Here is a 27,930-nt window from a genome sequence, read left to right on the forward strand (position 1 = left end):
TCATTGTTTATTGTGTCCTCAGTCACATTAGACAGTTCGAGCAAACACTACTCACAAAGCAAGATTTTATTCAGATGGTTTATTGAACCATGCAATTCATATCATATCTGCATTCTGTTACAGCCGTACACAACTGGCCACAATACGCAGTAGATTAAGGCAGGAAAAACAAAAAAATTTATTCAAAGTTGACATCTTATTAGAGCTCTAGAAGATATGAAGTTGTAAACAGTGACCACAACAATGCAGAGTTCTCATTCAAATTACAGTACATGTGTTGCATATTAAAAACACTAAACATAGGAAAAAAAATGTTTAACTTCATTGTTGGTAGTATTATGGTAACTGTACAGTAGCAAAGTAGACATGTTTTCTGTTTACTTTGACACCTCTACAAAAGACTGAAAAAAAACGTCTAGTTTCTGGTTCTCACATTGCATACCAGCACTAATTTCTGAAGTTGTTTTTAATCTCAGCTACTAATGACTTTTCCTTCAGCACCTTCCGTAAGACCACTCTGTGCTGTATCTGGAAACACCATTAAAGGAATGAGGATAAGGCACTTGGATGCGTTTAGCAGCTTATCTACAACCTAAGTGAAGCTTCATAACTTGGCTTTCCTCCACACACACAGGCGAATGTCTTGAATCACCGTCATATATGCAAACACACACATTCGTTTTCTACTCTCCAAGAAGTGCTTTGAACCTTGTGACCACGCGTGCACGCATGCAGACGAACCACTTTAATTACTGATTTGCACTCTTACTTCACATTGCAGCTCTAACTGTCCACCGAATGACTACCGATGCCATCGTCGACCAATCAGGTGTAAGCATTCTCTCTGCACATTCAAAGATGGCCAACACAGTCATGCAACAAGCTCAAACTTTGGCCACACACAGTTCATAAGATAAACAAGCATAAAATACATTCGGAGAAAAAAAATATATATACACACTGTTGTTATTAAACAACAGAAATACATCTAAAAAGGAGATTAAAGACTGCTTTTATATGCAGTTATTACTGCAGGAATGCACACCTTCAGAAATAAAATGCATTCACTGAATAAAGCTAAAGAGTACAAACATCTACAGTAAGCCTTCATTTTGGTAAGTACACATAGAAACATTCAGTAACAAAAATATGACCAGTTTGTGCATAGTTTTAACTTGAACCAACAGAGCACAGGGAGAGATTGTTCACAGTTCGACAACAGAGACGAGTGGATCCTTCACTTCAATGAGAGTCAGACGTTTTGCTGGAAAGGGAAAGATTCTCACGATCGCTTTCTAAAAGGCAAAAAGATGAATACAAATCATTCAGCAGGCAGTAAAGGGAAAAGTACAATATGTGGATATGTTTATGGGGGATGCCCAAAACAGCCAGATGTTTAAGAGACGGACAGAAAGGGAGGGGGTGCCAGTCAATAGGCTGCAGTGGTTTTTATTGACCAGAGCTGTCTGCTGGTTTTCTTCAAGCAAGTGCTCAATCATTTCCATTATGGGATTGTATCTTCACCGTAACTAAACACCTCACACATTACGGTTGCCTTTAGGTTAAAAAAGAATTAATGCATAGTTCAAGCTGCAAAGATGTACTGCTAGGGTCAGTTCTGGAGGTCAAACGTAGATCCCCTCTGGGTTCAGGCCAGAGCTGAGGGGGTTGGCGAGGACGCGAAGGTGGCTGGACACAGGCTGGGTTGACACAGGACGCTTCAGGGAACCAGTCAGTGCTGCCAAATCTGAAAAGGAAACAAATGTCAAAAAAAGAATTAAAAAAAAAGAACTTATCTTAGCTTTGAAAGGATTTTTCTTGTTGAGCATCGAGATAGAACCTACAGCACTAAGATACAGAGACAATTCAACTTATTATATAGCTCATAAAGAGACATTCGCATTCATTCAAAATTACAGATTAAATGATAAAGAGCAGGGGAACACAGAAAAATTATATCAAAATAAAAAAATATAAAATGTAACGGCTATATGTAACCTCTGCTTGAATCAAACACTAAAAATAAAGATGGATCCTGAGCACAGATTTAAGAGTCTTGATTGATCGTTAATCTGACTATTTAAAAGTGATTTGTTCTAAAAGGCTGACCAGTTCTGCTTTTTAGTTTGGATCTACGAACATCTAAAAGAAACTGGTTGGTTGACGAGCATGCTCTTACTAGAGTCTAACATAGAGAGTAACATAAGTATTACAAGAAGGAAGCTTTGAAAACTTTAAAAACCACAAGTTACAGTCTTTAAAAAAAATAGACGGACCAAAGAAGTTTTTAAGATGCCTAACTAAATAATTACCATTCTAGTTTTTACTTTCATTGTTTTTTTTTTTATATATACATTTTAACCTCAACCTCAATAACAAAAAATACATAAAAAAACAGAAACTCTGGGGTTGCCTTTCAATTTCATTCAAAAAAAAAAAAAAAAAGATACACTATATTGCCAAAAGTATTTGCTCACCTGCCTTGACTCACATATGAGCTTAAGTGACATCCCGTTCCTAATCCATAGGGTTCAATATGACGTCGGTCCACCCTTTGCAGCTAGAACAGCTTCAACTCTTCTGGGAAGGCTGTCCACAAGGTTTAGGAGTGTGTTTATGGGAATTTTTGACCATTCTTCCAGAAGCGCATTTGTGAGGTCGCACACTGATGTTGGACGAGAAGGCCTGGCTCTCAGTCTCCGCTCTAATTCATCCCAAAGGTGTTCTATCGGGTTGAGGTCAGGACTCTGTGCAGGCCAGTCAAGTTCATCCACACCAGACTCTGTCATCCATGTCTTTATGGACCTTGCTTTGTGCACTGGTGCACAGTCATGTTGGAAGAGGAAGGGGCCAGCTCCAAACTGTTCCCACAAAGTTGGGAGCATGGAATTGTCCAAAATGTCTTGGTATGCTGAAGCATTCAGAGTTCCTTTCACTGGAACTAAGGGGCCAAGCCCAGCTCCTGAAAAACAACCCCACACCATAATCCCCCCTTCACCAAACTTTACACTTGGCACAATGCAGTCAGACAAGTACCGTTCTCCTGGCAACCGCCAAACCCAGACCCGTCCATCAGATTGCCAGATGGAGAAGCGCGATTCGTCACTCCAGAGAACGCGTCTCCACTGCTCTAGAGTCCAGTGGCGGCGTGCTTTACACCACCGCATCCGACGCTTTGCATTGCACTTGGTGATGTATGGCTTGGATGCAGCTGCTCGACCATGGAAACCCATTCCATGAAGCTCTCTGCGCACTGTTCTTGAGCTAATCTGAAGGCCACATGAAGTTTGGAGGTCTGTAGTGATTGACTCTGCAGAAAGTTGGCGACCTCTTCGCACTATGCGCTTCAGCATCCGCTGACCCCGCTCCGTCAGTTTACGTGGCCTACCTCTTCGTGGCTGAGTTGCTGTCGTTCCCAAACACTTCCATTTTCTTATAATACAGCTGACAGTTGACTGTGGAATATTTAGGAGCGAGGAAATTTCACGACTGGATTTGTTGCACAGGTGGCATCCTATCACAGTTCCACGCTGGAATTCACTGAGCTCCTGAGAGCGACCCATTCTTTCACAAATGTTTGTAAAAACAGTCTGCATGCCTAGGTGCTTGAATTTATACACCTGTGGCCATGTAAGTGATTGGAACACCTGATTCCAATAATTTGGATGGGTGAGCAAATACTTTTGGCAATATAGTGTATATGACAAACAGAAAAAAGCAACAAGGATGCAATGTTATGCATTTCTTCATTGAAGCCACAGGGGGGCGAGACTGAGCTTTGCAAAAGGACATCTATGAATTTTATGCTACAAATATGACTTGTCCTTGGAATGCATGTATGGAAGAGTACTAGAGCATAATCGTACACTTATTAGTATAATAGAGGCCATGACAGAGGGCATGTCATTAATAATCCAGAATGAACAGCTTCATACAAGCAGCACAAAAAAAACAGATGCAAATGCTACCCGCTACCCCCCCCGATGCCCGCTTTCACATGATAATTTCTTCAGATCAGTTTCAAAACAACAGCAGGGAACTTTATTGTGCCCATCTTGGGAGACTACAAACATTTTGAGCACATCATTTTAAATCTAAGCCCTTAAACATGACTTCTACAATGTCAACGGTTCTAAATCCCTCTCACCACCAGCAGATCTTGGACCTAAGACAGCTCTCATGCGAGAACACTTGTAAAACTTTTGTAATGCTTAAAGCTAAGTTTCTGATGGTGGAGAACTTTTCTACTAAATCTTATCTAATTAACAGGCACCATTATAAAAAAAGGTTATATGTACTAAACTTTTACTGCCCTTTAAATCTACCGAGTTTCTAAGGATGAAAGTTGAATTAATTTAGTCTATTATGATCAAATATCGGAGTAGAGGTCTTTATAGTTGATGCATATATTTAACCTACCCTGATGATTATTAGGACCCAAATAATTCAAGTTGTGACATTCTTAATTTTAATATTTAATTCAAGATGAGATTTTGCAAATCTCTAAAAGCAAACCAAACATGATAAGAATTAGACAGTTCAAGACTTTTGTTAAAAGCCTCACTGACTTAGCCGCCAAAACTATAATAATAAGCTCTAAAACTTGTTATGCCCCATGCATCCGACTGCTCTACAAGTCCTGTGATTGATCGGCTTTCAGCTCCAAAAGGCCAGTGGGGGGGGGGGGCCTTAGAAACCTAAAAAGAACATTTCTACCAGGGCCGGTTCTGCTTGCAGGATGTTGATAGCAGGTTTGAACTATTCTATAGTGAAAGTCTTTATAAATCAGCTTAGATACTTTAAAAAAGATGAATAAAAAAAATAAATCGCTTTTTATGAACGGGCTTTTGTACAGCCTTCACTTCACTCTCATGAGCAGCATCTGTTCTCTGTTGCTTGCAGGGAGCACAGAACTGCCACTTACACAGGAACAAAGATCCGTACTGCATCTTTCCTTATTTTTTCCTCCCTTCACATACAGACGCAAAAAGCGGCAAGACACACAGTGTTGAGTCATTTTCTCTCAGCAGGCTGTCAGAGACCAGAAGCCTCAGAATAAAGTGCACCTTGACAGAATAAATTGATTTCCCTAACAAAAACTGAACCATGCTTTCATTTGCACATTCAACATACATGATGTCCTGTTCGGTCAAAAAGCACCATTATTATTATTATTATTATTATCACAGTCTGCAGATTGTAAGATGGAATCCATCTCAGGTTACAATCATGCTTCACTGAACTGTCAGGAACTATACACCCCTTCATCTCATGTAGGGTCTGGACTTGAACAAAGTTTTCTTACAAAAAGTTTGAAGTAAAACTGTACTTTCATTACCCGTACCAGAACTGCTGCTTGCACAATCGTCCTCCGTCGGTTCAGCTGGCAGCACTGTGACCTTGGTTCCGGTCTGCTGTATGAACTGCTGCAAGTTCACCTGCCTCAGCTCCTTGGTCAGCTGCTCCAGCTCCTGCTGCATGTCCTTCAAAGGAGCAGCAACAGGGAAAAAATTACTCTTCCTATAGCTTTATACTCCAATGTTGTGCTCCCAATTTACAGGGAGCGGCAATAGTTTAAACAGGGTATTTTAAGGACTATCAGGTTAAGTCATAAGTAAAATGTAGTAAAATGTTTCTACTGTAGTAAAAAAGGCAGTAAAATGTTTCAGTTTATGTTATCCATACAGCATCAGTTCACTTTACATAACAGATCTGAATCCTACAGAGATACTGAACTGAAATGCTTGTCATTTTATTCTATAACAGCCAATAAATTGCAGCCAAATTCAATTTATGATGGAACGAAGGAAAGGTAGATGGAAATAAGAGAATAATAAAAGAGGGATGGATGGATTGATGTACATGGAAAAAAAATAAAGGTCCAAACTGGTTATTGGATGTTAAAAGCCCACCTGCAGTTTCTTACTGCTCTGTCCCAGCGATCTGTCCACAGCCCTGCAGCTGCTCTCCAGCTGGATGGCCTGTCTCTCTTGGGCCTTTAGCTCAGCCTTGACCCGGAGGGCCTGAGCCCGGGCCTCTGCCTCACTGACCCACTGGGTCTCCTGGTGCTCTCTCTGCAGCTTCTCCTCCTCAAGTCCTGCTGCTACCCCCTGATAAATAAAAGAAAAGGCAATGCTAAGAAAATAAAAGAAAACCTTTTACTAAACAGAGCAGTGTTGTAACGTATACCACTATGATAAATGAGCTCTATTTTTAGATAATGTGCAGTGAAAATCCACCATAGATAACACACCTTTAACATGGCAAGCTTTTCTTCTATTTCCATCTCGCAGCCCTGCAGCCGTCCTCGCAGCTCCTGCAGTCTTTCCTCAAGCTGTCTCTCGCTCTCGATCTCAATCTGCAGCTCAGTGGCCCAAAACTCCTCCTCCTCCATCTCCACCTCATTCTTCCTAAGGTGCTTCTCCAGCCTCAGGATCTCCTCTAATAACCCTCCCCCTCTGCCAAGATCTGCACTGCATCCAGCTCCTCTTCGTCCTCGGCCCTCCGACCAGGCTTGGAGCTCTGCCTCATAGGCTTCCAGCTTCTTCTCCAGCACATTCAGAGTCTCTCTTTGCAGACTGACCAGTCTGATCAGATCTTCCATGCGACAGGTCCACAGGCCTGGAGGAGCTGTTCCAAAGGCTGGCCGCGCATGGTGGGGGTTCCCACCGTTACCCATGAGAAGTCTCCGCTTCCCCTCGGCCTCAGGCATCCGGCCCCCGCTCAGGATCTCCCTCAGGCTCCTTGGTGCACCGCTGAAGGTTAGGGACTTGCGGCGCGGTTCACGCCGTCGAAGAGAACCATCATTGGGGTGACGGAACTTTGCAAGAGGAGGTAGACTCTGACGATAAAGCCCACGTTCAGGACCCCTAAGCGGGGTGCCCTCAGAAGGGGGCCGTTCCGTGAGTGAGGGGCCGGTGCGATGAAGGATTAGCTGGACGTCACCAGCATACTGACCCCAGGTGTTTAAAGATGCCACAGGGCTCTCATGAGGTGCTAAGTGACGCTCTGTGTCCCGCCATTTCTCTACTAAAGTATATCTCCCTGTGCGCCCTGTAAACGACAAAGACAGTAAAGTAACATAAATAGAGATTACATCACAGCGCGCTGCATATAAAGCTGAAAAGGAACGATAAAAGAAACTTCATTCAAAAAGGAGAAATGATAATAAAGAAAAATGAACAAACCACAGATAATTGAACAGATTTTTTTTTTCTCAGGTTGAAATAGGAACGAAAAAATGTTTTCAAAAAGGACTTTTCTTGCATAAAAGGAAATGTTATGATTGAATTCCAATTTTTTTTTTTTTTGTTTAACTTTAACAAGGGATGAAAACATAATTTCTAAGACATCAAAAATAAAAGGCCAATAAAAAAAATTGGGGGATTTTCAGAGACCGACTAAATACTATACGACTCAAAGAAGGGGTATAATTATTGTGTAAAGACTAATGTGCACTTTTATTTTATCTATTTTAATTCATTAAAATGTTAAGAAAATGCATCAAGGGACAGGATTTCGAGTTTAAATCCTACCACAAATAAAGCACTTCTGTGAGGTCCACATGTTTGTTAGAGAACATTAAAGAGTAAACAACCGACAGGTCAGGGAGTGTCAGGGTTGTATAAAGCAGCGCTAGGTTATAAAACTAAATCATGAACCATAAATACCTCAGAGCTTCACTCTAATCATTTGAACATTGAAAGAATACAGAAAGCTACAACCCTTTTGAGACATAGAAATTATAATTGAGAAGGTAAAGAGAGTGATAATCAGAGAAGCATCCAGACTGTTCATCACTCCAAACACACAGTTCACACACTGAAACATGTGGATGTTGTGATATTGTTATACTTTCTCCACCAGGCAAAGGAAGGCAGGTCAAAGTTCACTGGAAGATAAATCGAGAATGAACCCATCACGGTCCAAGTTTGATCTGGAGGATGAATTTAGTACAACTTCAATAAAATGGTCTAGTCAAAGTCCAAAGCTAAATTAATTCTCTATCTACTCTAAAACAAATACAAACCAAACCTTACATTTTATTTGAAATTAATTTTGGAAGCTATGCATCCAATACTTTCTTCTTAATAGTTATGCTCGACTTTATGTTGATACATTTTTAAAAGATCTGAAGTTTGCTTTTAATGTGTGAATGTTTTTTTTAAAGGCATTGACTGCACACAAAAGGAAATGAAACAAATCTTTGGATCTACAGTTTCAGCACTCTGAGCGACCCATTTTTACTATTTGGCTCATTGATTAAAGCATAGATTTCTTGCATACAGGAAGATCACCCTATAAATGTTAAAGCACAAAATCGATATCTATGTTTGATCATTTGGAAAATACTGGAATAGGGAGGATGGAGTATAGAGAGAAGTGCTGCTTTCACAGTTTGGCAGGATACGAAGGGGATGAGTCAGACTTTCCTTCCTCCCCTGCGCTTAGTGGGAAGTGATGTCAATACATTATGCTCAAGTGCCCCCATTTCTGCAGCAGCCATAAAGGAAAGCGGGGTGCGTAAAGCCAAGAAAGAACCAATATAGCCGCTGATTATGGCCCACCATTTCCCAGCGGGAGCTTCAAGTGAAGGCGGGAAGGATGACAGTTGTTTACCTCATTAGAACCTTTATTTCTGTCTTAGAAAAAAAAAAAGCTTGCCATTTTCGAATTATGCATAAATTACATAACTTTATCTGATCATTTCATCAGATTAAAGACATGAAATCCTTTAAAAAACAAATACGTCACAGTGTTGGTAAACACGAGAAATTCAATCTAATCAGTGTTCTTCAGCCAGTGAGAGCAGAGCTTTATCTCAGGGAAGATAATGCTGGATTACATTTATGGGTCAGAAACATCATCAAGACGCCTTTGGAAGCGGAGGAAGGTCATGATCTAAACGCTACAATATGATCTAAGGATAACATTATCATTAGCTTTGAGTGAACCAAAACCGAGTCCAGCACTCTACAGTACAGGTTGGATGGTGATTAGAAACAGTTTAACGTCCCCAACAATACATTTTTTTTAATTAATGTAATGGGAGTTTTTGGCCTTTGTAAAATGGTGCCGTAAACTGCATTTATTCACTCACAAATGATGGTGGTAAGCTATATTGAACCCCAAGCTGCCCTTGGGCGCACGGAACGACCCCCAACTGTAGACAACGCAGATGAAGTGCCTTGCCCAAGGACCAAACGACTGATACAGAGTTGGGTTTAGTGGCTTACAGGACAAACCTCTACCTCCTGACCGCCACTGTTGCCCCTATTTTAGCATAGCTTGCATTGTATATCATAGGCTTCGCACAAATTTGCTTAATTAACAAAAACGTATTGTTTTACACTTCAGATGACTAAAACTGGACTGATTCAGGAGTACTTCAATTGAAACTTCTTTGACTAACAATTCATACAATAATTGTGTTTATTTTGTTGTGATTTATAACAATGGAATCAATTTTAATGATATTATGTAAAATTTTTACATTACTTCCAAACTACTATATCCTGGTTTAAAGAAGGCAGCGAGGGAAACACAATTTGATGAGGATTTAGGCAATCCAATCAGAAGTGTTTTTCTAAAAGTATTATTTGAGCATGATGCAAAAAATATATTAACCCGATATGATATTATCATGAATCATGCCAGCCTTATCAGATGACTTATAATGTTAGAAAAGGCTTGATCACATAATATTACTAAAACTGGGAACAAAAGGTCAACATCAAAAGGTAAGAAAACAACTGACTCATGTAAAATTAAAGAGTTTCAGAAACCCTGAACAGAAGCAGAGTGAAAATATCAGAGAGTTTAAATGCGGGCCGATAGAATCCAATATTAGCTTTTGTCTAATATCAGACCAGTCTATAATAAATTCTCATCAACTACAAAATATAAACTGTGTAATATTCAGGAAATCTGAAGTTATTTTGCTGAATAAAAAGCTCAAAAGGGGATGAGCTTATTCTTAGGTTAAGACTTAAAATATGTGTTTCTTTACTACTACTTTACTTTTTTTTTTAAACCTGAGAACTTCAGATTCCTTTAAGACGTCAGAAAATTGTGTTTATGAAAAAAAATTAAATTATATATATATATATATATATATATATATATATATATATATATATATATATATATATATATATATATATATATATATATATATATATATAAACACATGCTTTGATTGAAGGCTAGGGGACACATGTTTGTAGTTGTAAAACACAGAGGTATTTACCAATAGCCTGGGCCAAAGCAATCACCACTTCCTGGCAGGTGGTTGCCTCTGTGACCCCACATACAACCCTCTGGACGCCATCCACCCAAACCTTCAGCTCCATTTTTGGGTCAGAAGTGAGCAGGGCTGTTATGGTGTCTGGGCCCCAACATCATTCAACGCAGGAAAGAAGTCAGTATGCAGGAATTCCTCTGGCTAAGTTACTGTAGGAAACAAAAGGGAAAACAGGAAGTGGTTAGTCAGGATGTGCTCATACAGCCAGGGTTACACAAGTTGATTGAGCCACCAGTGAGCGATTTAGCAATAAATCCATACAACAACAAACCAAGAAAAAAAAATATGTACATGTAAAACATTGCAAGTAGAGAAACTGACTCCAGGCAAGCCTGGCCACCTGGCCTTAACAGTGCTGTTTTGTTCATTCTAAGAATAGGTACATGACTGTTGGGGGTGCAGGAAGACTCTGCCAGCAGATCTTCCCAAGGCCAGTTCCTGCTTTTGTACCAAGAACTGAATAGAAGGAGAGACGACAGAAAAAGTGACCTCAGAAGGGATGGTAAGTAACAAGACCTAAAAACGTGGGTAGAGTCCAAAAAAAATCAAGGCTTCCCTGTGAATTTTTCTGCTTTGTTAGCAGTTCTACACACACTTAGGAATTTTTAACCTGTTCTGTACAGAAATGCAAAAAGTATTTTTTTTAAACTTTGCCTTAATATAGATGCAAGTAAATAACACCTAATCAGACTAAATACAAAACAGATGTAAAAAAAAGGATAATTAGTGACAGGAATGCTTCCACACATTCTTCAAGGACATTAAATCGGGACAGAATCAATGGCCCGTCTCCATCCCTCTCTATGAATCTAACCTTCATTGCACCTACACAGTTGTCTGAAAAGGGCCTTTTGTCCCCCCCCCACAGCAATTAAACCTCCCCCGGCTCAGGTATTGCCTGTCCACATGCAGAAAGTCCTCCACACTAGTCTGTTTGTCCTAACCTTAGCTAACATGCAGCCAAAGACGCATTGCGGTCCTGAAAGGCAGAATTAGTGAAAGATGACAAACGACCAGAGTGAACTAATTTCCTAATGTCTACTTTTTTATTTAAATAAATGATAATACATATAACCATGAACAAAAATAGGGAATGGTGTCTGATCATTCAGAAAAGAAAATTTAACGCTGTTTCGGTCCTGTGCATCTCATTTTTGTACCGATCAATAAAAACTCCACTTTGCGTTTTTGCAGGTACATGAATGTGCTCTGCTCACTCTATTCTTGGCACATTCACAGCTGTTTGGAAAGTGCCTTTGTCGCTCTTTTCAGACTTCCCTTAAATGGCAGTGAAACACCGACGGATGAGACAGAGATGGAAAACAGTCACGGTCAAGTAAGCGGAAAAACCTTTATGTTCCATGAACCAAAAACTTTGTTTTCAAAAGTACATTTATTAATGGTAATAGTGTCTGTTTGGAGGGGAAGAGAGCAATGCAGCTGAGAAATTGGAAAAACTAATGGGGAAAACGCCAAGCAAACCATGAATCATTGAAAATGCTTTACGTTTTGTTTCTGGTTGTATTATTATTTGGAGAAACACAACAGATCATTAGTACCTTTAACAGCAATAACCCTTCTCCAGTACACAAGTTTGTGTATTGTTTATGCATTTATGCCCTACCCTGACCCTAAACATTGCCAGTATATCTAATCCTAACAAAAAAATAAGCTCATACCATACCTCTGAACTGACTTCCTAACGTTGAAAATTTGGGGTTCAACATATTAGGACCAGCCGTTGGTCCCCACAAGGCCAATAAGACCTCAGAAGGTTAGTAAATATACCAAAATTTAGTATTTTTATACAATTTTCATATAGATTAAACAGTGCTTATTTCCAAAGCTAGGAATGTCATTTTATAACATAATCCCGTCATAAAAAAACAACTTCAAAACAGCTTCACCATAGACCAGTCTAAAACACAGCTTCCTAAACTTTTCAGTCCCACAATGGAGGACTTACGATCCAACCTATTTGTTGAGTACATTAATGCTTCTACAAATCAATTAACCATTGCTGAAGCAATATAAAAAAAATGCACCACACAGCAGAGTAATTAGTTTTATCAGTATTTAAGTGATGCACATATCTTAAAAGGTATAAAGGACAATCTTTTATTTCCGGGTGGATCATCTAAATAAGTGGTCCCCCTAATTGTCATTCATTCTGATGATACGTTTACATTGGGCCATCCAATGTGCTCGCCTAGTTAGCTACCTTTTTCTGTGCATGCACACTTTCAGGTGTGTATGTGTGGTGAGCTACGGTTCAGATAGTCATGGAAGCTCACCTTTCTCACCGCAGTTATTTGAAATTGGCCAAGGGTTGTAAGAGAAAAAGTGTCTACGAAGTTTATGAGAAGAAACAAAAGGCCTTAGAAGAGGCAGATGTATCCAAGAATACTTTGCGCGGACAGCTGTCCTCGCAAAGCACTATGGGATTTGCTGACGTAGCAGCCCCCTGTCACCATAGGCTGTCGCTACCTGACAGTGGTAAAGATAGCGCAGGCAACATGCAGAGCAGAGTTACGTGACCAATGGAGCAAATAGCAGTCACCATCTGTCCGAACGGTCAGTTAACTGAGTTTACCATAAAGTTCCCTATATAGTCCCTGCTGTATGTGGACACAGTAAGCTTGTATGAGCTATAAGAATAGCACATTTTAAAAAGGGCATGCACAAGGAGAAATGGGATTGTGCATGCTCTTGCACACCAATTTTGTGTGCAAGAGCATGCATGAGCAGTGCAAGAGCATGTAGGAGCGATGCAAGAGCATGTGTGCAATGCATAAGTGGCGAGGGCGGGTCTTTTAAAGTCTTAGGGAAGCGGCATTGCCAACCGTTGCATTTCCGAATTCGCCCGAGTGGTGCCCGAATTTACGAGATTGATGAAAGTAAATGTGATTGGTTGTTTATCATGGGCGCAAGATTGTTGCGGTGGAAGGTTCGCAAGCAAGTTTTGTTGTGGCCGGTGTCTGGGAAGCCTCTTGCTAACCAGTTAGCAACTTAGTGCTAGTATGTTCCCAATGGGAAATTACATTGGGACCAAGTAGCAATAAATTGGTAACTTAGAAACGACACTGTCAAGGAACACTATGGAGAGTGGAAATATGCGGAAGAGAGTTGTGTCGGAGGTCGTGGATGAGTCTCCTCCCTTGGTTTGGTGTAGAAGGCTTACAGCCATACATGTTTGAGCCCTTACCTCGCAACACTGCCAGTTCTGTCTCCTGCCGAAGACACAGACATCCATCGAAGTGAACACTGGGATGTAACTCAATGTTAAAGTAAATAATGATTCTTATTTCAACCGTTGCGTATATTAGCTGCAACATATGCATCAAGATGCTAGGATCGAAAAAATTTTATTAACAGATAACCGTTGATACGATCTTTAAAAAATCCTACACAATACCTTTAAGTAGTTTAACATAAATTTTTATCGTTTAGTTTTTAATACTGCAGTGGATCTAAAGACTCCATACTGGTTGATAAAGGACCCCAACTTTGTGGATCAAGGGTCTAAACTGTCTATCAATCTTTGTGATTTGGCTAGTATTTTGAGGAGCATCAGAGTGAACCAGGCTAAAAAAAAAAAAAAAAAAAAAAACAAGCATAAACTAATCAAATATAACTTTACATTTTTCTTTGTAAAGATGCATAAATGTTGTGTATTACTATCAATCCACTTTACTATAATTTACTCCTATAGGGCAGTTTATCAAATAAAATAATCAATGTTGGGTTGTTTTTTCAACATGACAAAATATGAAGATACATTTTTCGTCAGGCATTGAATATCGTGTCCCTAAATAAAAAGCTGTGCTCAGATTCAGGAATTTCTTTCTTCGTTCTCAATTGTTGACATTAACCCAAAAAAAACTAAGTAATGATACAGGCACAGTGGTGCAGGGCAGAGCGCCATCCTGAGCTCTGCAAGCTCTAGTTTGTTGGCCCGTCAAAGCTGCAGCCTGGGGGGATGCCCATCTCTTGATTTGCACAGTCTGCATTTTTGCCAGAAAAGCATTCCACAAGGCAGATGAGCTCTTGGATTTCCATTAAAGCTCAGCTGAGATGATAAACTTCAGCAAAACCTCAAATCCAGACGATTTCAGTGCCTGCTCTCAATTGTTACAGTCTGGTGTTTAGCAACAATCACTGGACCTGCATTCCTCTTTTAGAGAAGTGTGTGAGCAGCACCAAACAGCTTGCCTCTCCGGCTGCTGATGACAGCTCTCCAGACCTATAGGAGCATACCAAGCTGGCAGGGAAAAGACTTCAGCTGGCTGCTGGTGTAAACATTCTACCATATGCTCCTGTGCGTGCTTCAGTTGAATCAATATGTCCTCAGTAACACAAAAAAGGAAGGGTTAATTTGAGTAGCAATGCAGCTACTGAATTTAGTGCTGCTAGTGCATTGTGAAGATTAGGACTGCTTAGGGTTTGTATAAAAAAACGTGTTGTGCAAACAAAAGTTTCTGATGAATTTATAGTAGTCAGACTCCAAATATCCAGACTGCATTGATGAACTAAAGGATGGATAGACAGCTGGATGGATGGGTGGACATGCTGACAATTGGTTGGACCCAGTTACAAATTGAACTTTTAGATAAAATGTTGGGGAATTACACACTTTGTCAAAGCTGGGGTTTTATTTTAAAACAAAAAAAAACTAAACCAAAATAAAAAACAATGGTCACGGAAATAAACCGAATGTGACAAAATTAATACTAAATAAGAAAACATATAAAATAAAAGTCAGACATTGCATTTTAACCAAGCTTCAACAGAATAATAATCCCCCCGACAAAAAACAAAAATAAAAAACAGATGAAATAGGCCTGGACAAAAGTGAGTGTCACATAAGCAGAGAGATCCAATAAATCAAGGCATTCCTACTAATTAGCATCACTAAAATTTTAATCAGTCAGTGGGCCTGTATATATGGCTTCAGGCCGTAACTGTGCTGTTTGATGACATGGTGTGTACCACACTCACCACAGGAAGCAAAACAAATAAAAGTAATAAAAGAGCTCTCCTAGCAGCTTTATGTCCCTGTGAATACAGTTGCACATATTCAGAAATTTAAGATCAGTGAGACTGTAGCCAACCTGACGACAAATAGCACAGATGGATAATATGAATGTCAACAGAAAAGTTTAGAAAAACGTTCAAAGAGATTAAAGGTGAACTCTAAGTTCAAGGAGCACCACTGTCAGATCGCACCATCCGTCGTTTTTTGAGCCAAGTGGACAACTGGATATGACCAAGGAGGACACCATTTCTAAAAACACAAATCCCAAAAAAGCCAGAGTGGAATTTGCCAAACAACATATTGACATGCCACAAAGAAGACTTCTTTGCAAAGTTAATAGAGAAATTGATTTTTTTTTTTTTTGCCAAGGCAAATATTACCTCCATGGTTAAAGATGGAAAAATGAAAATAAAAGAACACTCTCCCTAACATGGAGGAGGCTCTATTATGTTCTGGGCTGCTTTGCTTCATCTGCCACAGGATTACCTAAATCTCTGCAGGGTCCAAAGAAATCTCAAGACCATGAAGGGCTTCAATGACAAATGCGCTGCTCAGTATGAGAAAGCTTGGTCTCAGTTGCATGACATGGGTCTCACAACTAGAACTGGAAAATTAATTGCATTTGCAACTAGTTCTGCAACTAAAGATTATTTTGCAATTTGATTATACTGTCGATTATTTTTTTTTTGATTAATCGATAATCAAAATTAAACCATGTGAAACTCAAACTTTTCCACTTGGGGAGTTCCGGATAGAGCAGATTGACAGACGACCTTTTTTTTTTTATTTAAATGCAAAATATTTATAAATTTTTTTACAATCTTGGTATAATTACTGCTCTGGGTGGGTTAATCTGTCAACTAAAGGCATGTTTTAGAGTCTCTATACTCCAATTAACGATTACAAAATTAGCTGACGATTATTTCAATAACTGATTAATCATGATTAATCCAATTCCTTATTTTCAAATTGCAGATGAACTCAATTTAATTCACATTACATTTAACAAAAGTAAGACACTACATTTTCCCCTCCAACTGTTTAGTTGGTGATAATACACTTACAGTGGGTTTGCCACCACACAGATGGGAAGAGAGCTGCAGCTAGATCCATGCAGAATAATAGAAGTAAGAACTTTTTTCATGCAAAGGTTACAGTAAAGTCCTGCAACTATAGACTCTGGACAAGCAAACTTCAAGATTATTAACCAAAAACCAGGAGTGAAGCATCCACATGCTTGAGGTGAGTGTAAAGAAGTGCAATGAATTTCCAATCCCAATATTGATTAAAAAAAAATTATAATTTTGGCTAAATTGCTCAGCCCTACTCAAAACCAATTAATTACCTAAATCACATAGGTAAAAAAAAAAAAAAATTGCTAAGAGGAAAAGATTGGACTATTCTGAAGTGGCCTTCTATGAGCCCTGATCTTGAGCATCTTTGGAAGGAGCTGAAACATGCTGTTTGGAAAAGGCATTCTTCAGACCTGAGGCAACTGGAGCCGTTTGCTCATGAGGAGCGGACCAAAATACCTGCTGAAAGGTGCAAAAAATCTCATGACATTTACAGAAATCATTTGATTACAGTTATTGCCTGAAAGGTTGTGCAACGAAATACTAATTTAATTGTTTTTGTCCAAGCCTGTTCCATAAATTCACCTTTTAAACTGGTTCTGTTGAAGCAAGGTTGAACAGTAGTCTGACTTTCGTTTATTTTCATAGAATTTGTATTTAATTTGTCAGATTCAAGCCATTTCTGTGACCATTGTGGGTTTTTCTTTCACTAACATGTGTATATTTCTAGAAACACTTTTTTTTTAAATGTATCCAGTTTTCCCAGACTTAGAATAACCATTGTTTCCGTATTTTAGGAAAACAAAACCAGTGTTCGTTACATTGCATCATAGGCCATAGTAAATCCATTTCACAGGAAATCACCAATGTTCTAACACAAAAACATGCTGCACTATTTCCTGTTCACTTTCAGTGACCATTGTTCATTTAAAAAAAAAAAGACAATACATCCACACAATAGTTAGAAAAATCATTCTGCATAATTAACTGTCAAATAAAGTAGTGCAGTCAAAGTAATTCAAAACAAGCACTTGTGGTTCCAAACACTGCTGTTAATTAGAGACAGAAGGATATTCCTCAGACTTGAGCAACATCAGAATAATGCTCTAACTCCTCCTCTCTGTTGGTTACCAAACTTTATGTCAATCTGTGCACTGAGTAGGGCAGCATGTAATTACAAGCAATTTATACTGGGCTGTAATTGGCAGCAGCTCTGTTGTGAAATAGATCTCTGTGAGCAATCAGAGCCAGACGGTGGTTTTATTGTTGAGGCAGGAATCTCTTTCCGCTCTCCCAAATAGCCAACATGCGCTTGGAAAATAACACATTCAACTTATTGGGCCAAATAGATAAATAAATAAGTAATATAATTAGTTTCCCAACACATTTTCATACCCTCTGAATTTTTCTTTTTTATACGACAACCTCAAAACCTAACTTGTCCAAAAAAACCACATGGATGCAACAAAGTAAATTAGAGCCTTCCTCTGAATAATTACTAATAGATGATTGTTTTGCAGCTGTTAACAAGTTGTGCAACTCAAACTGTTTAAGATTTTCATCTGGTGTAGAAGCCAATTATTTTTTGTTAATAATTAAAAATGATTTTTGTTTTTGTGTATTATCTAGCTAAGTTTATTTTACTTTATTGCTAGATTTCTGTTATGAAATTATGTTTTTTGGTTATTTAGTCATGTTTCTTTGTTTTTGGTTAGTTATGATTAATTTAGGTGAATTATTTTTTATGAATGGGCAGTCAATGGTAGGACCAGCATGCATCTGGGTGGGCATATGTTTGTTTTTTTACCAGCGAAAGAGAAACATGGAGGAAATGTTTGTCTTTTTTGTTTGCTTGCCTGAGGAAAAAATTAACTGAGAAAACTAAAAGGAGTTTACCTAGAACATTTTTTCTTTTGCCTGTGTAAAATAAGTCCATGGTGCATCTGTGGCCTTTGTTGATTTCCACTTTTTTGTGTCATCAAAGCTGGGCCACAACATCTGGTAAACCACGATGTCAAGTCACATGAAATGCTTGCAAACTATTGAATGGCCCAAGTTCCAGTTAAACTATTGGTGTATAAAGCAAAGAAAAAAAAAACTTAAAGCGATTCCAGGAACAAGCAGAATTGGTTATGAACAGAGCAACCTATCATTAAAGGTAAAATGGATATTGAGGAACATCTGGTGGGAAAAAAAAGCTCCTCAAGGAAAGTGATCAAAGATAACCTAAATGTTTGGAGAATTGAACCATAAAAAAAAAACATCAGCAGGACTCCCAGCCATGTGCAACATTGAAGTGAGAGTATTTCAACACACACAGTGTGAAAGTAACTCAACGGTTGGGGGCTAAACAGCTGTGTCCCCTTCAGAAATCCACTAATCAGTGACGCTGTTCTGGAAAATAGGCTTTAGTTTGGTAGGCAATATAAAAATTGGAAAGAAGATCATGCGATCTGATGAGACGAGGAGTGCAGTTTGGGAAAAGAGGGCTTTAAAAATATGCACTCACAATGCATAGCATCAAAATAATGATATTCCAAAATAAATCTGCAAGTGGACTGCCTGATTATATAGAATGAGCAGATTATTGCTCTGGATTTTTCACTAAGAGTAAAGTGATATAAAATACGACACTTGAAAATTGTTTGCCAATGCCTAATTCAAACTACTGTAATCTAACACCCCTAAATAAAATCCAGAGCAAACAATGGCATTCCAAGGTCATCTGTTTAGTAAAAAGAGCCCTACTATGTTTGATCTAACCTCAATATAAAAACAGTTGTTCTATAAATACCTCCCAGGTTTATTAGAAATCAGGAGCAAACCTAAAGCATCACAACCAAGGAACACTGCGGTTATAGAACTTTAAAGCTGAATTTTGCTTTAAAAAAACATCCATAGCTTTGAACATCTCACAGATCACTGTTCAATCAATAATCAGAAAAAGAAAGCATTGCACAAACAAAAACATCCATCATTTAAGAGTTATGCTGACTTATACATACAGGCCAGGCAGTGATAGTATTAATGACAGAATCTGTGGGACAGTAGAGATCCAGGTAGGAAAATCTTTTGACAGGACGACTAATAGGCAACCCTCAAAACACTGGCCTTCAAGGAAGAGCTGAAAGCAGTTTTTAAAAGAAAGGAACAAGAAGCCCGGTGAGAAGTCTCTGATATGTATGCAGGGGATCTAGGAAAAATAGGAAATATGCTCTGATGGGAAGAAAGACCAACACTAAAGTTGTTCTACTTCTGAAAAAACGCCATTGGAGGCCAAAATAAACTCCTAACGCCACCCTGAATACATCACACCCCAAAGTTAGACAGTATGGTGGCAGCATAATCCTGTGAGGAAGGTTTCCTTTGACTGATTGGCCAGAGATGTAGATTTAGAAAGTTACCCTGAAAATCCTATAGAACAAAGCAATTCCCTTATAATGATTTTCTTGTTATAGTTCTGACCTAAATCAAGTTTGTGTTCTGTTACAATTTCCATTCGGTGTGATCGAGGTTTCCTTTGTGAATAAAAATGAACAAAAATGTAATGAGTATGCATTGTCGATAGGGACGAATCAAAACATTGCAATTGCACAGAGAGCTGGATTTACAAAGTATGACATTTGACATAAACACACCTTACTGTTAACATTTTTGGGTGTTCTCAGGGGCGTCTCTAGGTTTAAGACACAAGGGTGGCTACGCGCGCGCCGAATTTTTTCAGTGCACCTGCTAAGGCGTTGTCTAAGACAAGGGTGTAACTTTGTGTTGAAAGTTGGTGGGGACGGCTCATAAGGAAAGGGAGCTACCTGCGCGACGCCTTTTTTTTTTTGTTGGAAAGGATAAAGCCAAAAAAATGCGAATAACATTTATCAATTTAATGCTTACAGTTGAAAACATAACTGTTACAATATTCACTTATATATTTTGTGCAAAAAATATCACATAAATATAAACAGACAGTACAAATCAAATAAATATATCAATTTTGTAGAACATTTATTGACAGTCAATTTTGGGTCACTTTTTAAAATTAATTTACTTTTAAACCAGGACTCGGACAAGATCTTATGGGACCTTAAGCAGAATATGATTAAGCAACTCCGTCTTTCTGTCAAGAACATCCACTAGCAGGGTATCCAGGGGGGGATTTACCATTAGGCAATACTAGGCAGTTGCCCAGGGCCCCAAGTTCTGGGGGCCCCATAAAACTCTGTTTCCATGTATGGTTAATACAACTAATCCTTATTTGTGCATATTAATTATGTTTTTGATAAAAATCCTTTGTCTAAAATGCCATCAGAACGCTGATAAATAGAGAGAAAAAAGGGACAAGAAGAGAGGGACAAAACCTAGAACAGATAATGGATGTCTATTCTATTAACATTTCTCTATCTGTAGAATGGGTCTGTTTTATGGGTTTTCTTCTCAGGGGGCCCCCTGCCTGTCTTTGCCTAGGGCCCCAAATTTCCTAAATCCGCCCCTGAGGGTATCACTACTGATTTGATAGAATCTGGGAGAGCGGACCATGTTCAACCATCCATTTTCTTTAACCTTATCCCTCAGTGGGATCAGGAGGTGCTGGTGCATATCTCCAGCCAGGTTCTGGGTGAGAGGTGGGATCACCCTGGACAGGTCACCAGTCTGTCGCAGTATGTTCAACCAGCTTAAAAGTAATCGGTAATCAGATTTATTATTTGCACTTTTACTAAGTGAACTTTCTAACTCCCTTAAATCTGAAATTCCAATGCCAAAATTGTTTAAAGCTTTTATCTTTGGACCCCCTGCAGAGTGACGTCACACCTGCAAGATCCTATCCTTACCTTCCTGCTAGATTGCAAAAAGCAGCTTGCTCATGAGTTGTCAACTTAACACGCTAAATCTTAAATGTACGTGTACATATAAAAGAAAAAGGGGCGCAGTGCTTGCTACTGAATGGCAACACTATCAAAGTCAGGAAAAAGTTTTAAGTAAAGCCGGGATTAAAACAGTAGCTACAAGAAGCTTCAAATAAAAGGTGTTCTTTATGTTCAACCTAAACACCAACTCCGATAGACCATCAGTAGAGCAGCTGTTTAAATTAATCAATCACTGCTGCGAAAGCTTATAGCAGTGAAAGCTAATATACCACAGCCATCACTTAATAAACGCAAAATAAACAACCCTCTAAAAACGGAAAACTGTAATGGACTGAAAGTCCTGTTTTTTATGTGGGAAATTATTTGCGTGTGTTTTAGTATAATTCTGATATATTGGCGCTGTTGTCTGTTTCTATGGCAACGATACTGAATGTAGTGTAGCTTAGAGACCTGCATGGGTCGAGTTTTACCAACCCGCACCCGCCCGAACCCGTTAGGATGACTACCGAACCCGTTAGGATGACTACTATGGAGAGATATTTGTGCCATCGGTTTGAGCGCGCAGGAACCAATCCGAGCGTGCAGTGAGACAACACGCGCGCGCGCAAAACCGGTCTGGCGCGCGCTCAACTCTGAAAAACCCTCTCAACACACTGTTCTCGCGCTCAGTTTCATCTCTGCGCGTGCTCGAATCCGTCTCTGCTCGCGCTCGCTCGACCTGCTCTCTCTCCGCGCTCAACACCAGCTGTGCGCTCGGATGTTTCTCCGCTCGCTCGACTCTCTGCGCTCGCAACTTCAGCAATGTATGTAAATGAACCATACCATCAGCCAATCACACCCAGCTTCTTTTCATCCAATGAAAGCATTCCTTCCTTCTTCTTCTTCTTTTCTATCATGGCGGATCGCAAGCAACTTTAAGGTGCATACCGCCACCTACTGTTCATGAGTGTGTAGCAACATTGTTTTACATCTATTAAATTCTATTTTTTAATTTTGCATTCTGAAGATAACTAAATAATGCTTTCCTTAATCTATAAACATCCTTTATATTTCCTTTATTTCCCAATAATCCTTTAAGACTCCATTCTTGGCCTGTCATTTCAACTACTCTTCTCAATTTTTCCCTTTCAGGTTCATATGTTTTACAGTTCATTAATATGTAAGCATTCGTTCCAAATACTACATCCGGTTAGATGAAAAAAAAAATACATAAATAAATAAAAACACAATCAGGAAAATCAAACAACTCTTACAGTTATTTTGTCAACATTCCTAAGATAGTACTATAAAATATCTTGAATTATCTCAAATAAACTTCAGTAAAACCATACTTGAACCTGAAATATCCTCCTTATTTTTCTTTTAAAACAGCAAATTTAAATCCATATCAATAGCAGGTAAAAGAGATGGATGAGGCAATGATCTAATAACTGTTTTACTGAAGTTTATTTGAGATAATTCAAGATATTTTATAGTACTATCTTAGGAATGTTGACAAAATAACTGTAAGAGTAGTTTGATTTTCCTGATTGTGTTTTTATTTATTTATTTTTTTTTCATCTAACCGGATGTAGTATTTGGAACGAATGCTTACATATTAATGAACTGTAAAACATATGAACCTGAAAGGGAAAAATTGAGAAGAGTAGTTGAAATGACAGGCCAAGAATGGAGTCTTAAAGGATTATTGGGAAATAAAGGAAATATAAAGGATGTTTATAGATTAAGGAAAGCATTATTTAGTTATCTTCAGAATGCAAAATTAAAAAATAGAATTTAATAGATGTAAAACAATGTTGCTACACACTCATGAACAGTAGGTGGCGGTATGCACCTTGAAGTTGCTTGCGAACCGCCATGATAGAAAAGAAGAAGAAGGAAGGAATGCTTTCATTGGATGAAAAGAAGCTGAGTGTGATTGGCTGATGGTGTGGTTCATTTACATACATTGCTGAAGCGTCTCTCTGAAGCGCAGAGAGTCGAGCGAGCGGAGAAACATCCGAGCGCACAGCTGGTGTTGAGCGCGGAGAGAGAGCAGGAGAGCAAGCGCGAGCAGAGACGGATTCGAGCACGGGCAGAGATGAAACTGAGCGCGAGAACAGTGTGTTGAGAGGGTTTTTCAGAGTTGAGCGTGCGCCAGACCGGTTTTGCGCGCGCGCGTGTTGTCTCACTGCGCGCTCGGATTGGTTCCTGCGCGCTCAAACCGATGGCACAAATATCTCTCCATAGACTACCGAACCCGACCCGTCACCCGCGGATATCTTCAATTCAAATGTTATGGGGAGAGGTTGGAGGGGGGTGATGGGGAGAAAGCGAGAGGCAACAGATTTTTTTTTCTGAGTTTTTTTGTCGGGGTTTGTGGACGGTGAGCAGCGGGGAGAACTTTTTTTATTTTCTTTCTGAGGAGCGGCATGAATGGGGTTTTAATCAGATATACACAGCACCGAAAGCAAAATACGTGTACAAAATATTGGTGGGGACATGTCCACACCAGTCCTTAAGGAAGTTACGCCTATGATTGTTCAGATTAACTTGTCTTCTTTATGGCTTTTATTCGGTGCTTTACTGCATTTGTTTTGGGAAAATATGAGGAAAAAATAAATACAGAAAAAAAATATATATTTTTTAAAATCGCAAAATAATTATAGGGTGGCTAATGCCAAAGAAAGGGTGGCTGAAGCCAATAGGTCTAACGACGCTTATGGGTGTTCTCATTCTTTTATTGACTTTACAAAATCTTTATTTACTTTATGTTAGTCTATCACATTAAATATTTGTAAACTTTGGGTTCTGACAAAATGCAAAGCGAAGGAATGGAGACTGTTTCAAAACCATGCATGTCATCCAGACAGGATTAACCCAGTTGTTGTGACTCAGTTGCAAAGCTACTTATTACAAATTATGCCTACTAATTGTGTGTAAAATAAAGAAAAAAGAAAGAAAGAACATGGTAGAGACCAGAGGAAGGCCTTGATCCTGAAGGGTGGGAACTGATAACAAACGGAGGATGCATTCCTGCAGTGTGAGAAAGCAACCGGCCACGAGAACAAGATAAGAAAGATATGAGTTCCTCCTTGCCAAGGGATCCTGGATGCCTAGCAGCAATGGCCATACAGTAAAGTGCATCTTCTTTAAGATGCATTCATCTAAAATCTCTTTTAGAACATTCCCTTCATATTTGGAAGCAGAGCTTATTTATGCAAAGTTTTTCCTAGACCGTAAGATTAAACGTTGAATTTAAGATGCAATGTCTACTAAATTATTTATCAAAACTTACGTACAATATGTTTTTTTTTTTCCAGTCTAAAACTTTAAAATGTATTTTATCTGAGCAACATATAGCACCAAAGTTCCACTGAAAAGAAAACTAAAGGGAATAAGCAATGCTCCGCAATTGCTCAGAACTATTTAACTCTACTTTAAAGACTGGGGAGTTTGGGATTAAACTCACATCTAGTCACGCTACACACAACACCCACAGCTCCTCTGAGCTGTTCAACAGCCCCCGCCCTGGAGCTATAGACTCCTCTCTCTGAGTCTGCCTGCTTGATATTAAACTAATAGCAGCTGAGGCACCCCCCTTTCCTCATTTTGGGAGGTCAGTCCTGGCAGGATCTCCAACATCTGGACGGCACGTTCAGCCAGCTATAATGCTGCCTTTGTTCCCCTGCCATATTCACTGCTCACTAGGCAGCTTTGAGGGAGCAGCAGGGGCGGGCAAGAGGCTCCTGCAGCGGGGCAGAGGCGCAGAAGCTCCACAGCAGGGCTGTGGGAGGCATCTGGCCAATTTATACATGTTACTGAGGTTCGTAAAACATCGGCTGGAATGGACTCCTTTGCACTGCTCATACAGAGCTTAACGGTTAAAGAGGACCAGCTGGGATAGCCACACTTATGTGCTTTTTAGCAAGGAGGGGAATTTTTTTTTTGAGCTGCCAGAAAATTACAAAAATCTCTACAGTGTAATCTAAAAACAAACTGACCTTGCACTATATAATTGTAGATTATCGGGTTACACATGGAATACAGGTGATGCAATAAAGTATTCATACTCTTTAAACTTCAAAAATATAACTAAAAAAATGGAAAAGCGTGAAACTTATTTGTATTCAACCAACTTTTGTTATGATATACCTAAAAACGGTGCAGCAATGAGACAAATATACAAAATAACAAAGGTAGGTTTAAACATCTATAACACAAACATTTTGAGGGAGTCAGCTGCATTGGTCATGAAAAATTTTGATTTCAATTTGAAAGTGAACACTGATAACCATTCAAATTGGTTGAAAATTAAAACGAAAAATTGTGATTTTGTTGTGTTGTCATTTTTTCTGTTTTCTAAACTTATCGCCTAAACTGAATAAAATGCAAACAACTTCCTTTAAAATCCATTAACTAAATAGGGTCCATCTCTACATAACTGAACCTAAAAGCAGAGATTGAATTAAGATGTTTGGAGCAGGGCTCAAATATAAATCACTATCCAAAACTTTGAACCCAGCCTCTAAAAATGTGAAGGATTATGGCCCAATTGCAATCTATCAAAACATGGCTGACAAGATGGACAAAGAGAGCATTATTCAGAGAATAAGATGGTAAGGATAAAGCTGTTATGAAAAATAAAATGATAAAAAAAAACTAAACTGTAAAGTTTGGCACAAGCCCTGCAAATGTGACCAAAAGTGAACTAAAACAGACACTGAATCTCCCTAAACACCCCAAAAACACGCAGAAACAAAGTGGCAGCAGCATCATGCTGTGGGATTGCTTTTCTTCAGTGGATAAAGGAAAGCTGTTGAAAGATGGATTACCCTAAATACAGAAAGATCTTTAAAACATCTAGGGCTGAAACAATAATCGCTTATTGAAATAATGCTAAACTAATTTAGTAATCCATTATTCATTACCTTGAGTAAAGAGACTCTAAAACGTGACTTTAGATGACAGAGCGACAAACTTAGAACAGTAATTAGATCAAAATTGTTAACAAATATCTTGCATTTAAGATAAAAACAAAAAAAAAATGTTTATCTGTCAATTTGCTCTATCCAGAAATTCCTTTAAAGTTTAAAAACCAATTCACTGGACTAAAAGTTTTTAAAACTTTTACGGAATGACCGTATGACCTGGATGACTGAGAATCTTCATCAGCATATCTATCCAGAAAGTTTTAGTTTCACATGGTTTAAATTCATAAAAAGTCTTCTTTAAGGAACCTTTTAAATGTAAATCCCTTTATTGTCCCAGAATGGGGAAATTCACTCTCTGCATTTGACCTATTCCCTTGGGGAACAGTGGGCTGCCATTGTGCGGCACCAGGGGAGCAGTGTGAGGTTAAACCCAGAGTGCAGGCTGTGGGGATCGAACCGAGTATTTGCAACCTCCTAGAACACAAACGCACTGCTCTAACCACTAGGCCAACACTACCCCATCGCTGTCTGATTATTAAACGAATAATCGAGAAAAATAATCGACAGATTAATCGATTTGCAAAACAATTGTTAGTTGCAGCCCTAAAAAAAAATAAATAAATAAAAAACAAAACAAAAAAATCAATAAGAGGCAATGAGACTGGGTTTTTACCGAGTTTGAGATTTACTTTTTAGCCAGAAAAAATGAGCTAAGCTTCAGAAGGTTTTAGTTAAATGAAACCATATGATTGATTTAGTATGGTCCAGTTAAAGTCCAACTGCTAAATTAGTTTTAAAGGTGTTCTCCATCCAATCTGATAGAGATGGGGTTATTTTTCTTAAGAAGAATAAACTTACATTTAATTTAAGGTGAGTAGCTGTTAATAATAATAATACTCTGATGTTATGGGTGTCTAACTTGACAAAATGTGAAAAAGCAAAAATAGAAAAGCTTTGGCGAGCACTGATTTTTCACCCTGACTCTTTTATGTGTCTGACAGTTCAAATCAAAGAGGGAAAAGGGCTTAAGAATGTAAAGGCTTTTCAAAGGATAAAAGAAAGATCAGAAAGCAGAAGGTGGGGAAAGAGAAAAGACATTCAGGAGAATCTTCTGCAAAACATTCGGCCTGTTGAGCAAGTATTAAAAAAACTGCATCAGCTGAGATAAACAAAACATCTGAAGTTAATCTACAGCTGAAGGCTAAACAGCAGAAAGAAAATGCAGGAGTACAGAGTGCGAATCTATGCAGGCTTGATGCGCCTCTAATGGCGTTAACGGGCTGTAGTTGGATCAGAGTAGCAGAAGTATCCCACTATGGAAATGTTTCCGCTATTTCAGCCCCACACTACAACAAACTGCGGCAGCAGTCTGCAGCAATCGGCTCTCTGATATTCTCCTACCTTGGACGCAGAAGCAGATCCAGCTCAGTTTCCCCTCTGTGTGGGGAAGTTTGGGAGGAAAACACAGATGAAAGCGCGGATTCCGCAAAATCTATCCCCTTCCACCATGGCTTAATGAATAATTCCCAGTGATATGCGTCAAAACACGAAAGGAAAACAAAATAAATCACGTTTCACGCACAGAGAAAGACTGTGGATGATTCCAGATTTGGAAAAGGGGGGATCGCTGTGTGAAAGTTTGTGTTTGTCCTCTGCGGTCTGAGCTGCGGAAAACGCTCCTCTCTCTCCTGCCTCCTGGTTTGATTCCTCCTGCTGGTAGGAGCGCTCCATCGCCCTGGAAGAACTG

The 27,930-nt window shown here is 39.0% G+C and overlaps 1 protein-coding gene across 3 annotated transcripts; it reads right to left on the bottom strand.

Moving 5' to 3' along the window:
- Positions 1 to 64: 64 nt before the first annotated feature.
- LOC119793079 (ras association domain-containing protein 8) lies at positions 65 to 27,930 on the bottom strand. 3 transcript variants are annotated; one of them, XM_038300054.1, is made up of 6 exons: positions 27,585 to 27,930; positions 10,250 to 10,452; positions 6,254 to 7,053; positions 5,913 to 6,110; positions 5,339 to 5,483; positions 65 to 1,747 (listed from the first exon to the last, which is right to left on the bottom strand). In XM_038300054.1, exons 2-6 carry the CDS (start codon positions 10,350 to 10,352, stop codon positions 1,626 to 1,628), a joined length of 1,368 nt encoding a protein of 455 aa, XP_038155982.1. In that variant the 5' UTR covers positions 10,353 to 10,452; positions 27,585 to 27,930; the 3' UTR covers positions 65 to 1,625. The 3 variants fall into 3 exon arrangements, with proteins under 3 accessions (XP_038155982.1, XP_038155984.1, XP_038155983.1); XM_038300056.1 differs by having other exon boundaries at positions 5,345 to 5,483; positions 27,585 to 27,929; XM_038300055.1 differs by having other exon boundaries at positions 27,766 to 27,926.

The sequence above is a fragment of the Cyprinodon tularosa genome, unplaced genomic scaffold (assembly GCF_016077235.1).
Source record: "Cyprinodon tularosa strain WSP-4 unplaced genomic scaffold, ASM1607723v1 ctg44, whole genome shotgun sequence".
NCBI lineage: Eukaryota > Metazoa > Chordata > Actinopteri > Cyprinodontiformes > Cyprinodontidae > Cyprinodon > Cyprinodon tularosa.

What these genes read in the sequence shown, in the direction of transcription:
- LOC119793079 (XM_038300054.1), bottom strand. Translation starts at nt 10,352, where the DNA reads ATGGAGCTGAAGGTTTGGGTGGATGGCGTCCAGAGGGTTGTATGTGGG. An exon ending in AGAGCAGTAAGAAACTGCAG is followed by an intron (nt 5,484 to 5,912) that starts GTGGGCTTTTAA and finishes GCTCCTTTGAAG; the next exon opens with GACATGCAGCAGGAGCTGGA. An exon ending in AAGCAGCAGTTCTGGTACGG is followed by an intron (nt 1,748 to 5,338) that starts GTAATGAAAGTA and finishes TTTCCTTTTCAG; the next exon opens with ATTTGGCAGCACTGACTGGT.